This window comes from Necator americanus, chromosome I (genome assembly GCF_031761385.1).
Source record: "Necator americanus strain Aroian chromosome I, whole genome shotgun sequence".
NCBI classification, from domain to species: domain Eukaryota; kingdom Metazoa; phylum Nematoda; class Chromadorea; order Rhabditida; family Ancylostomatidae; genus Necator; species Necator americanus.
In genome coordinates, this window is record NC_087371.1 from 21,013,204 (window position 1) to 21,025,838 (window position 12,635).

The 12,635-nt window shown below is 39.7% G+C and overlaps 3 protein-coding genes across 3 annotated transcripts; 2 read left to right on the forward strand and 1 right to left on the reverse strand.

Moving 5' to 3' along the window:
* Window positions 1–481: 481 nt before the first annotated feature.
* Window positions 482–9,980, forward strand: RB195_006381 (uncharacterized protein; the record flags this gene model as incomplete). The annotated part of the gene is made up of 12 exons (XM_064179434.1): window positions 482–601; window positions 747–882; window positions 968–1,092; window positions 2,642–2,750; window positions 2,809–3,008; window positions 3,065–3,152; window positions 3,232–3,301; window positions 3,360–3,461; window positions 3,519–3,732; window positions 5,090–5,177; window positions 5,255–5,441; window positions 9,905–9,980. 12 exons carry the CDS (start codon window positions 482–484, stop codon window positions 9,978–9,980), a joined length of 1,515 nt encoding a protein of 504 aa, XP_064036389.1.
* Window positions 9,981–10,018: 38 nt separating this feature from the next.
* Window positions 10,019–10,339, forward strand: RB195_006382 (uncharacterized protein; the record flags this gene model as incomplete). Its single annotated transcript, XM_064179435.1, has 1 exon — window positions 10,019–10,339. The coding sequence occupies one exon, from the start codon at window positions 10,019–10,021 to the stop codon at window positions 10,337–10,339; it is 321 nt and encodes a 106-aa protein (XP_064036390.1).
* RB195_006383 (uncharacterized protein) lies at window positions 10,057–11,288 on the reverse strand (the record flags this gene model as incomplete). Its single annotated transcript, XM_064179436.1, has 3 exons — window positions 10,057–10,324; window positions 11,062–11,127; window positions 11,260–11,288. 3 exons carry the CDS (start codon window positions 11,286–11,288, stop codon window positions 10,057–10,059), a joined length of 363 nt encoding a protein of 120 aa, XP_064036391.1.
* Between the last annotated feature and the right edge of the window lie 1,347 nt (window positions 11,289–12,635).

Below are 12,635 nucleotides of genomic sequence, written 5' to 3' on the forward strand. Positions count from 1 at the left end.
GTATGCAGGCATAGTCTAGGGGAGAGGGCAGTCACTGCAAAACAAAATTGTGTGTCCATGCAGACTTTGGATGTGGAGTTAACAAACAAATAGTGAATATCTAAACATCTGAGAAACACTGATGGACGAACATAAAGTGATTTTTTTTTTATTCTCAGCTCTCCACTCGCAGAATCATTCCCCACGAAGGCTTTATGTGCCGGCTCATGCGCCCCAATCCTACAGGCCACGCGCGCGAAAAGACAATTTTCAAAGGGAGTTTCCTAACTTCACTTGTTAACAAGTTTGGGCTATTCGCCCTGGATTTGTTGCTCATATTTGCCATTGTTTTGAAGTTTTTTATTTGTAAGTGAAGTGACGACACTCTCAGTATAACGCTGTCCTTCACAGCTTTTTATCCAGGGTCGCGGTTTGTTACGTTAGGATTGTGATGTATCTTAGTATTGTTCGAGTTAAGGTTTCTCGATTATTCCAGGAAGCAATGGAGCATTACATGCCAGAGATTTTCTGGCATGATAGGAAGGCCTTGCTATCCGTAGATTTTCATCCTATAGTTGATGGCGACTCGTACAGAATTGTTACATCTAGTGTGCAAAAAGAGGTAACATATATTACCATTTGCATGTGCTTTTTATGCTTCGATTTAACTCCTTCATTTACTCTCTAGGATTAATTTAATTATGTGACAAGTGCCATGAAATTTTGATGTGTACAATCAGTTGAGTTTCTACAATGATTTCTTGAAGGTGCGAATCTGGAAATTTGAATACGAACAGTGTGTCAAGGTGTCCTCAAAATTCCAGTTAGCAGTGACTTTCCTTGCTAACCTTTCTGGTCATAACGTCGCCATTAACCAAGTGAAGTTCAGTCAAAATCCTGAAGGTATGTGAGCATCATATTGAAAACCAGATTCAGTTCCTACCTCTCTCTTAGATCCTTTTTCTCGTATATGCCCACCTCTTTCAAGTAAACTTATTGGCCTCTGGAGACTCCGACGGTCGTGTAGCGATTTGGCAGCTATCCAGCACTCCTAGCTCGGCCCCACCTGTGGATGACCTACCTCCTAATAAAGAGAACTGGATACGCATGCGGGTGCGTTGGATCGTTGCTCTTACTTATAGCTATGCGAACGTCTAGGAAGAGAATGACTTCAATGTTTTTGTTGCATGCAGATTGCAATTTATCTACTTTTTTTCGTCATTACTTATGAGATTTTAAAATGTTTTTGTGGTGCAGATCTCACATACTTTGAGAAAACAGTAAAGTTCATGAAGTTTTTGATCTTCGCAATTTCCGATATCTTTTAATATGAAAGGAATAGATTATTTCTGAAGGTTTTGTTCGTGTTTCCTGGTTTCGCCGCCTGCTGTGGCGTCTTTCCCATTACCCTGCTCCTGGCAGTCCTTCACAGAAATCTTGTTCCGGTAAAGTAATGATTCAAAGCAAGTCGATCACGAAATCTGGAACCTTGCTTCGCTTGAAGCTGTATCGCCTAATGTCATATGAGGTGTAGGTTATGCTAGAAGTTCCAGAAAAGGATAGAGAGAAATGGACAGCTACCTGCGCGCGTTTCGAGTGAAATAACATTAAAAAATCACTCAAAAATTACCTTGTGGTTATCGACAACATGTCGACATAATTTCCCTACTTTAATGCTTTAATGGGTACCGTAGTGCGTGAGTGAAGTGATAAACGAATGCATTAAAGTATTTAAACGCGACTATACTGTAGAAATGAGTTCTTGGAGTTTCGAGGATTAGTGTGAGCTTTTGAATCCGAGGAAGTTGAGGAAATCCAATTATACGGCTAGTCCTTACAAATGAATAGAAAATTAAATTAGGAAAACAAAGGTTTGCAAAAAAAAAAACTTTTCTTCAGAAATTAGTAAGTGCCTTCACTTGATGGATCTCACCTTCTTAAATCTATAAAAATTGAATTTCGAGGTGTAAACGGAAATCTATCCTTTGTGGGAAGTGAAATGCGCAGAGAATCTCTGTTTTTAGTTACTTGTTTTTCTTTTCAATCACCTTTTGGCATAGCTTCTGCACGAGTTTGACAATGCTTTGATACCCTTTACTGAAATTTGAAATATGTAGCAGGTGAATCAATGGAGTGTAAATAATAGAGTCAATGCTATTATTTTTGTAATACGCAACTATCTGATCACTTCCATTTTCGTTCCCGCGCTACAACCGTTGGTGGTCTGCTTTTCTTTCCTTTTTGGATATGCGTCCCTTAATTTTTACTTAATTACTGATTTTTTTCTTGGTTAATAGCAATGGTAGTGACTTCAGCCAAATTCATTCAGTTATTCACATACTCGAAAACAGCTTCCGACTCACTGATCTACGCAACCATGCATAATCATCCATCAGAAAAATCTTCCTGATCTCTCTTCGGAACAAAAAGTGGAAGTTCTACTAAAGATTGGTAGAAAAATTGGGTGACTTCGCCCACGTTATTATACTTGGAAGGATTTATTTAATTGAGAGGTATAAATACTACAGAAACACTTTTTACTGCCTCAGCGTTCCGTTACCATGAACGCAAAATCTGTTTTTCAGTTCTTATTAGGTCTCACAGACTCCTTACAACTGACGTTTGAGTTGTGATCATATCTCTCAACATTTGTTACATCTAGGTCATAAACCATGATAGTGAGGTTACAAGTCTAGCGTGGAGTCCTGATGGAAAGCTTCTTGCTTCAGTTTCTAATGACGAATCTTTGTTTGTTCATGATGTTATGTCAGGTAATTCCGGATTGGTGGCTATGTTCAACCTGTTAGGAGTATTCACCACTAATTGTAGGAAAACGCTGTGTGTCTCTGCGGAATTTGCGGCACTTTCCTTGCGGAGTAGCATGGGATCCTAAAGGAAAATACATAGTAGCAATGTCTACGGATCGTAAAATGGACCTCATTGATGCTGTAAAAGGAACCAGGCTGCGAGCTTTTGGCGTTTGTGCATTACCTGCGGTTGCGATTGGAGACATCACTCTTGAGCATAAGGTGCTAATGGACTTGTATTCTCTTCTTTTTCTACGCGCAATATCACATCTCTTTAGATATATAAACTTTTCCACGACGATCAGCTAATGAGCTTCCAGAGAGGTGTGGCGTTCTCACCTTGTGGTCAACTAATTATTGCGCCGTGTATGCTACCTTTTATTTGTTTTTGCTGAATTTTTTTATTCCTCCTTTTTTTCCTTATGTGCTTAATAGGTCATTTCAGGTGCAAATTTGGAAGTGGGTACACACGATCTCTTTGGAACTCTTGTTTTCAAGAGGAGTGAATTAGAAAAGTATGTAAATCTGTCAATTTCATCTTTGTCATGTTTTATCTCATTATTTCTTCTTGAGTGATAAGCCACTCGCATTTCTACCATGCCCGAAAGCCACCTTTCTCATTAGATGTTGTCCGTTAATTATGAAGCTAGAGAAGGAAGAGACAAATTATTCAGGGTAGGAAAACTTTCGTATCCCAAGCATATTCGTTCGATTTCATTCGTTTGCTTTTAGGTTACCTTACCGAATTCTGTGGCTGGCACTAACAAAAGATAGTGTTTATTTATATGACAGTCAGCATCCGAACCCAATCGGCCTTGTTGAAAACATCCAGTATAACAGCTTAACGGATGCTGCATGGAGCTCTGATGGGAGGAATATAGTGATATCCTCTCTTGAGGGATACTGTACGTTTTTGAAACTCACTGTCGATCAATGGGGCTGCAAGGTAGTTATTTTTCTTTTAGATATTTACGTGGTTATTCATGTAACAAACAGGTGTGAAGTAGTCTGAACAGAGAAAGCAGATTTTTAGAAGGATGGGAGTTGTGTGAATTTGGATTGTCTTATCATAACTTGTGTAGTTTTGGTGGCGTTGAAACTATCATATATATATATATATATATATATATATATATATATATATATAATATCTACAACATATATGTATATATATATATATATATATACATATATATATATATGTATATATGTATATATACATATATATATGTAATATATATACATGCACATATATGTATATATATGTATATATACATACATATATATATGTATATATATATGTATATATATACACTATATATATATATATATATATATATATATATATATATATATATATATATATGGAGTCGAATGTCAATGAAAGTAAGGGATTATGTGGTCTTGATACCAACTACTGTAGACTAGACGGTGGCTACTCTTGTATCTCGCATGCACTCATGTAATCGCTAAATTTTATAATACATGGTTCCTACACGTGAGTTTGTTGGGATTTTAACTTGCTCGAGACCAGGGAAAATTGATAGGAAGTGGCAAGAGGAATCAAAGCTAATTGGATTTGTTATGTGATCTGGTTGAGTTTGTTTGTTTGTTTGTGAGCTTAGAAATCTTTCAAAACAAAGACACTATGTTATAATATGAACAATTTAATGACGCAAGCAAGAAAATAACGAACAAATGACAGCAAGCACATTAGCGGTTATTGCTGCTTCATTGACAAGCAGTCTTCGATCCTCACCCAAAATTGTTTCGAGTTCATATAGAAGACAGGAAAACCACCAAGAAACTCACACTACTTATCAAATATTAGATATTCCAAATAAAGTGAGAGCAACCTATTGCTTGAACATTGGTGCACACAAGTAAATTGTGATTTATTAATTTGAGCACTATGAATAACTAGAAGAGTACTTACTTAAGAATACTTCGAATAACTTTAAATATCTATTCCTGAATCAGCGCTCTAATTTTCTATCCATCTCTGCTGCGTTCTCATTATATTTCCTGAGGAACCTCAAGTAAATTAAAACAAATCGATGTGCTTAGTTAGCGGATTTCTATATATAAATGTTCTATTCTGTGGCTAATTACATGCATGTGACAGTTACTGCCATCCTCCAGCAGGAAAGGAAATTTTGAAATCAAGCGGGTACAACAAAATGTGTAGTTGGGATGCTTCATTACAAGTTCTGTACAAAAGCAGAGTATTTATTTGTTTTTTGATTTCAGCTACACATTGTTCCATGCTTTCAGATTCTGAGATTTTGTCTTGCAATTTTTAGATTGGAAATGAAGAATTGCCGCAATGTCCATCTTCACCGCAGCTGATCCAGACGAAGAAAAGGAAGGCTAGGGACAAAAAAATTAAAGGTATGGAATGTATACATGTGGGTAATTGGATACACCTGCCCTTCTCTGGTCTAGGAGGTAGAAATGCTATTTTGCAGATCTTACAGAAAATAAAAACGATGAACTTTGCGGAAGTCCCTCACAGTCACAAAAGACCCCTTTGCGACCCGCTGTCCAACAGCTGACCAGCATTCCGAGATCGGGAAGTCTTTTCCGCTATCTTCAAACAAAAGAAGAGGAATCACTAGGATCTTCTCAACCCACGAGTCCAACGACACCTTCAAGGTAAAGTACTACTAAATACGACTATTGCTTTTATTTGAAGCAATCGGTTATAATGAAAAAAGTGTGACCATCTTGCCTCTCTTACGTAGGTGTTTGATTTCAAAGGTGTTCCATTTTCTCTATTATGTGACTAGTTGACTTGCACATCTGGTTTTGCTTGATTAACTGCTTCGCGCAGAACTATCAACTTTCTCAGCACTTCCTATATACGATGTACATAAAAAGAGATAGTCTCCCTCGTTTTATTTAAATTTAAGTATAATAATATTTAATATGGTATATAACACATTTAATATTTATACATTGTATAATTAAATAATACAGTATTTAATATAATATACAATACTTAATAATATTTATTCAAATAATCCTATTTGAGCACTAACAAGTCATACTCAGAAAAATGAGATTTCATTTTTTATTAGATTGCCTACATTTTTTCTATGCATGCGTATACTTCACAATTAAATAGTAAATTAATATTAAATAGCTTAATAATTGTAAACCTCGCATAATGATAATGATCACACATTGATGTCCATCAATGTATGATCATTATCATTATGCGAGGGTTACAATTTCCTGGGACCTTAACCTGGGAGGCGGAGATTCAAAGAATACTTCAACAGCAGACTTGAGGTCTGTGGAATTGGAATTGGGCTCTTACACCTTCCTAAAGCAAGAATTGGGCAATTCTTGCTTTAGGAAGGTGTAAGAGCCGTGAACAACTGGTAATCTGATGGGAGCGACGTCAGGGAAAGAGGATGGATAGAGAACAGTTTCCTAAATCAGGGTCTCATGTTGGCGAGTGACTTAATCGACATGCGACAACGTGTTAAACAGGTGAACAACGGCACCTCTCAGTCACCTTGCTCGGATTTTGGCGGTGAACTCGCGAAGTTGTGCCGTGTGCAAACTCTGGCGTGAACGCCTCCGCCTCGTCAGTAGGCGTGGCGACATCTGCAGGAACTCCGATCGGTGCGAGCAGCAATGACTGACAAATGGTCAACTGGCATTAACGGTTTATCTGTGAGCGCGTGGGGTACCTATCTTGACAGAACTTTCCGATAGCCTAGAACGTGTAGGCTTAGCTAAACCGAGTTGTTTTGGCCTGCAGATGTCCCGTAAAGAGAAACCCCTTTGTTGAAATGGTGGAACCGGTCGTCGACGATAAGTTTGGTACTCTTTCCTTCGCCCAACGCCTCATTGATGTTGGCGGCCGCTTGAAATGGCGTATGCCAATGCTTCCACTTGCAAAAGAAGATCTTTCAGAGACGTCATCGATCCATTTGCATCACATTGGTGGTACTGCGGAGACGCGGCACTTTTATGTAGGATTATGTATTTTGATAAGGAAGCTTCTGGAACCATCTAGCTTCTATATGAGGCACCAGTAAAAAGGCTTTTTCTGGTTCTCAAACGTCTTTTCTTAAGTAAAGAGAGTGAGTAGGCAGGCACCCAACTGTACCAAAATTATATAACCGTGTGAAAATGACCTGAAGCTTGGTGCTGTTACGTGAGCGCTGCGTTCAAAGTAGGATATCGCTAGCTCCTTTCTTAGTGCAGAAATGAGGGAGCCTAGACCACAGCCGCTAGCTTCTCTTCATCAGTTCGACTGCAACTGCACCACCCTTAAGATCGTTTTAACTATAACCTATAACCTCACTCCAAATGTCATGACCTCATCAACGGCTGGTTTTTTCTCATCTTTTGCATTTTCCTTCTTGGTTTTTGCTACACTTTTTGTTGTTATCTTGGAAAGGGAAGGAAGGACATGCTTATCACGAAAATGCCAAATCAAAGCTCTCAAAGAACATGAACTGAACACCGGTAAGATTGCCAAAAAAAAATCTGGTATCGGCGGATCGAGATAGCTCCTTCGGAAACTTTTATATCGATGATAGAGATTTGAAAAAGATCATTTTCAGGGACGAATACGAAACTAATTGTGATGAGACCGACGAGTTAGCTTACCATTTGCATGAAATGTTTGGCATTAGATTAATAATTTTAAGGGGCTTGCCATCGCATAGAAGTTAGGACTTGCTTTCATCGACACAAAGATACACTCAACTTGCTATCATGAAGTGTTAAACTATTTTGTATCATTCTTTCGAACGCATAGAAACACCAACCTAGCATTTGTCCGTGATAACAAGCTTGTAGACTTTTCAACACTTTTTTGTTGCCGTTCTTCGGTCCTTATTTTAAAGCTTTGATGTTACTTATTCCATTATCAGTGACTCTTGGCCTTCCGTACGTTCTGCTCGAGTACGGTAAAGACTGGAAAAGTTCAGGAAAGGCGAAGCTAAGGAAAGAAGAAAATGTGTCACAATGCCTCTTCCATCTTGTCAGAGACAAATTTACTCATTCTTTTTGCCATTTTCCAAAATCTTGCGCCGTCAAATCGAAATCCGTCACGATAGAAGTTGTTACCATAAGTCCTCGTGGTCAAGACTGAACAACAACGCTGAGTTTGCCTTCCCACGATTTCATCCCTTTAAGGTAGCAAATTATCGCCCTTATTCTTAAGATAACCTCGAAATATCCCTACGTATTGCCGATGTTTTACTGTTCTTGAATCTTGCATACGTAGCGTTATATTGATTTGCTTGAGCTGTAGCAAAGATTGGTGCTGATATTTACTAACACCTAACGTTTCGGCTTTATCGCCTTTGCCAGTGCCTTGAAAAATCAAAGCCATCAGTAATTTATTCTCTCGTGCGCCTGATCATCTACAGAAAGCATTCAAGCAATAGGCGTACTCAACTAATAACACTAGTGGAAATACTGAACAACACTCTGCTAGTGCTTACCTCATTTCTTGTATATGGCAACGTAACATACCACCGAATCCTACAGCCCACGAATCCTTAACATCCTTAACAGACGACCACGAATCACAATTATGAATCACAAGGGTCTTTTACCGGGATCTGACGGTCCGCTCCGTAGATCAAAATAAGCACAGAGATTGGGCCTAGTTCGTTGATTGCAATGCACTCATTATTACTCCTCATTCTTGGACTTCTGGAAGTTATCCAAAATGTCTCTAGTGTTAAGAGCGCTGCGATCTCGGTCTCGAAGAATAGTATGCCAAAAGTTATAAGAGGTTCTTAATTAAGGGGAGAGAGTCGTTTTGAGGAGGGTTTTTTTCTAACTACACTTGTTCCCGTTATACGTGCTTATAATTTGGCTTAATATCAAGATATATGCAGCTTACGATCCAAGGGGCGGGCCGTTAGGCCCTCTGTGGAAACCTTTGTGACTCGTAGTTGGTGATCCGTTACCAGATTCGACACATGAGGCAAGCACTAGCTGAGTGTTGTTCAGTATTTCCACTAGTGTTGCTCGTTGAGTGCGCCTGTTGCTTGAATGCTTTCTGTAGGTGATAAGGCGCTCGAGAGGATGAATCACTGATGGTTTTGATTTTCCAGACCCTGACGAAGGCGATAAACCCGAAACGTTAGCATTCAATAAAGATCAAAACCAATCTTGACTACAGCTCATGCAGATCAATGTAAATCCACATATCTTTACTTAGTTATTCCAAAACCACTTTTGCTTGTATAACTTCTACTAAACGTATGGGGGAATCCAAAGAAAAATTAATAAACCGACGAAATCGATATTCTTCGTAGTTGTCATCATATTCGTAGTCATGCGGTAACACCAGATGAACTTTTTTTTTTTTTTTTTTGAGACTAAGTGAGTAGGGGAATCTGACGCAGTCGGTAAGAGATCAGGCTATGACTGCTTGATCGCTGGTTCGAAAACGCAGTAAAACCAACTAAATCTTTTATTTCTTCAGGGATAAATTGCTGCCAGACTTACCTGGGAGGAAAGCACCGACTTTATACATCGGATACCCTACAAATCATTTCACATGGTGCTTGCGACTATAGGTTTCGAACGATTCTGAATCGAAATCGAACATGGAGATGCATCCCAAAAGGGCTCTGTACCGTGCACTTAATCGTTTATCCCTTGAAGAAGTGCATAGAATTCAAACCGATGAGATCGAAATTTGTGGTATGATTCCTGTGTTCGTGCGATCGAAGCACTAAGGAATCTCGAAGTTAGTTCCCTACCGCTTTTAGAGTAAAAATAAGTTAGAATCAACGAAATTGACATCACTATAAAACGAACTTATTGATGCACAAGATGGTCTATAGTCTGATTCCAGTCCCGAAATGTTTGCGTGCTGGTAAACTGGTTCAAACATAAGTTATCATGAGTTAGTTATTATGAGTTTATCAGGTCAAGGTTCATCAGGGGGTCGAGGCAAGTATTTCTTCTGCTTGTGCTGTACGCGCTCTTCATCCTGCCTCTCCTCAATTGATGGCGCATCATGCTCACTCTGTTTAACATTCAAGAATTATTGTCACTTACGCTAATCTATTGACACCTTTTAAAATCGAACCTTTTGTTAGAACTTGTGTCACCTTTTCTGCTATTTTCAGGCCGAAAGCTGACAATACACCGAAAGAATCATCAAAAATGAAGAAGCGAATCGAATTGATAACGTTGCCGGACTAGTTGCTTGCCATTTTGTACAGTAATTAAAACTCTTTACAATGTTTATTGTATATCGAACTCAACACAAGTCAAGAATTTACAATGGGAAAGAGAGCTTGGTGGGTTTTGCCGGCCTAGTTACGTATCCGAGGAAAGGTTGCTCCCTCAGCACTCGTCGCATCAGCATCAAACGCCCTCCTCTCGTTTTTGTACGAGCTTCGACAGTGTCCTTATTGAGTTTCTCTTGCAACTTGAACGGGAAAAAGCATGGACGGAAGTTGTTACGGTGCCATGGACAATTCCATCGCAAACTTATTCGACTAGGAAGTGTTGATTGCAATAGTTGTCGCAACATGTCACGCCACCTGGAACACTATTAGCGAATCACCGCAGTAGAAGTCGAAAGTAATGTAACATGTTACAACTTCGGTGAAGGCGGTAGCTGGCGCGTTTTCGCCGGACTCGGCAAACTTCTCGTTTGCAGTGCCTAGTCTTAGGAAAATCCCTTCTAATTAGTGTCATAATTTTTTTTTTCAGTTAGGGCGTCTCTAAGTTTTTAGTTTGAAGGGATTGAATTTCTGCTCCATTTCTCCGTGTAACTGGGCATGATTAGCAATTACCTTTATAGTGGTCGTAACAAAGTCCGACTAAGAAGGGCGCACTAATCACGCACATTATACGAAGAAAGGGTAGTAATCCAGTCTCTACTGAAATCTTTGATGCATCGTCTTAAGAGAAAAACCAACGAAAAATTTAACGAAAACAAGTCAAATAGGGCTAAGTAGTCCTGCTCATTTACTATTATGCGAAAAGAAAAACTAGTAAAAACAGGAAAGAGCTTTTAGTGGTTTATCGCACTCAGTGAAAGAGTGACAGTTTGCGCTAGAACATATTCGACGCGGACACTGTTAACCAATGAGAAGCAAAAATACATACAAAGAGGCCGAAAACATGAAAAAATAAAGTGGTGATACGATGATAAGTTATCTATTGAAGGTAGTGTCGTTCTCGTTGTTAGAACGAGCAGCATATGACGCTTCTTGCATACTCCTAAGGTAGATCGCAGTGCTAGTGCACGCCACTGTGGCATATGAATACCTACCCTCGGCCGATATTCACCAACTGCAGGAGATCTTGCTTGGAGAAGTACGAGAAACCAGAGAGACAACTAGAAGAACTAAGACTTGGTGTGTCCCACCATTATTACCTCTTGATCATGCAGTTGCAGTGTTATTGTCAAAAGTACATAGATGCTTAGAAATGTGTTAGATTTCAGTGAATCACATAAACAAGAAAAAACCATAGAATCGTAGTGTAGAAATGAATCATCGCTGAAAAGAAAGGTGGGCAGGTCTCGGTTAAAATGTCGTTGAGGGCCACCGTGATGCACCCAAATCGAACTGTATCTGGAGGGAAAGTATGAAGAGAATCGTGGCGTGAACTCCGAGTGTGCAGTACTGCACCTGCACTCGGAGCGCGAAAAAGGTCACGGAGCACAATTGAGTAGCTGAGTCAGTCGGAGCCCTAAGACCTAAACAACAGTCTTAGAGGATCCATGACATTTACGTTGAAGCTATTATGTAAAAATGAAAACAGAGCTGGAACTACTACTGTTTTAACTTTACCAAATCTTCTAAACAAGGGAAAAATGTAGTTGTGGGGGCTACTCAGTGACGCCCTTACTTCTGGACTATCTGTCTTACTTTTTTCTCTTTGTAACTTTAGCTTACATGTCATAGGTCCTCTAAGACTAATGCCTAGGTTTTAGGGCCCCGACTGATTTAGTTATTTACTTCCAGAAACAAGGACGCCACTGATTGGCCAGCCCCAACTACGTTCTACTCCGAACAAGTTTACGAGAAATAAGTAACCAAATCAAATCATGTGTTACCAAGTCATATCATGTGTTAACTCCGAAAAAAAAACGAAAATGAATCCTATAGCAGTCCACGATCACTAAGCATGCATGCAATAACTTATATCCACACATTTTCGATTTGTATTCGCAAGTTGGTGGCCCTAAATAGGACCGTCGGGTTAGCCTTTATGAAGGCTGTTCACATTCGTCTGCTTCACGACTTTAAAGGCATCACCCCACGAATCTGAGGTGGTGCAAATTTCAGGTGGAGTATTCGTATACAGGATGGGAGACTACGGAGAGGGGGGTGATTCCGTCCATTTCTTCCTAATTGCCGACTTTGATGCAAGCTCCGGCCAAGTGGTAATCAGTAATCTGACGGAAGTCACAAAGAATCAGGAAGTTAGAGGTACCCATTAAGCAAATGGAATGGTTTAACGATTAACGTGTTCTATGGACGTCTTTACGTCTGTTGTGCTCCATTGCTTTTTTCGCGCTCTCAGTGCAGATGCAATACTGCCACAGTCGAAGTTCCCGCCACGATTCTCTTCGGCCACAGTTCGATTTGGGTGCGTCAGAGTGTCCCCCCCCCCAGACATTTTACCCCAGGTCTCAAGGATAAGCTTTTCTTCGTGCGTTTACATTGAAAATTCTGAAGTACATTTGAACCTAATGTTACACGTAAGTACACAGGTGCGATAGGGAGTAGCCGGACGCTCTTCAGGTGAAGGGGTCTTAGCTCATACGGTGCAGCTTTCAAGTGAAGGGAGTCCTTTCGCCAGCCGTCCAAAAGCAAAGGGGGTAATTCTTCCAACCGT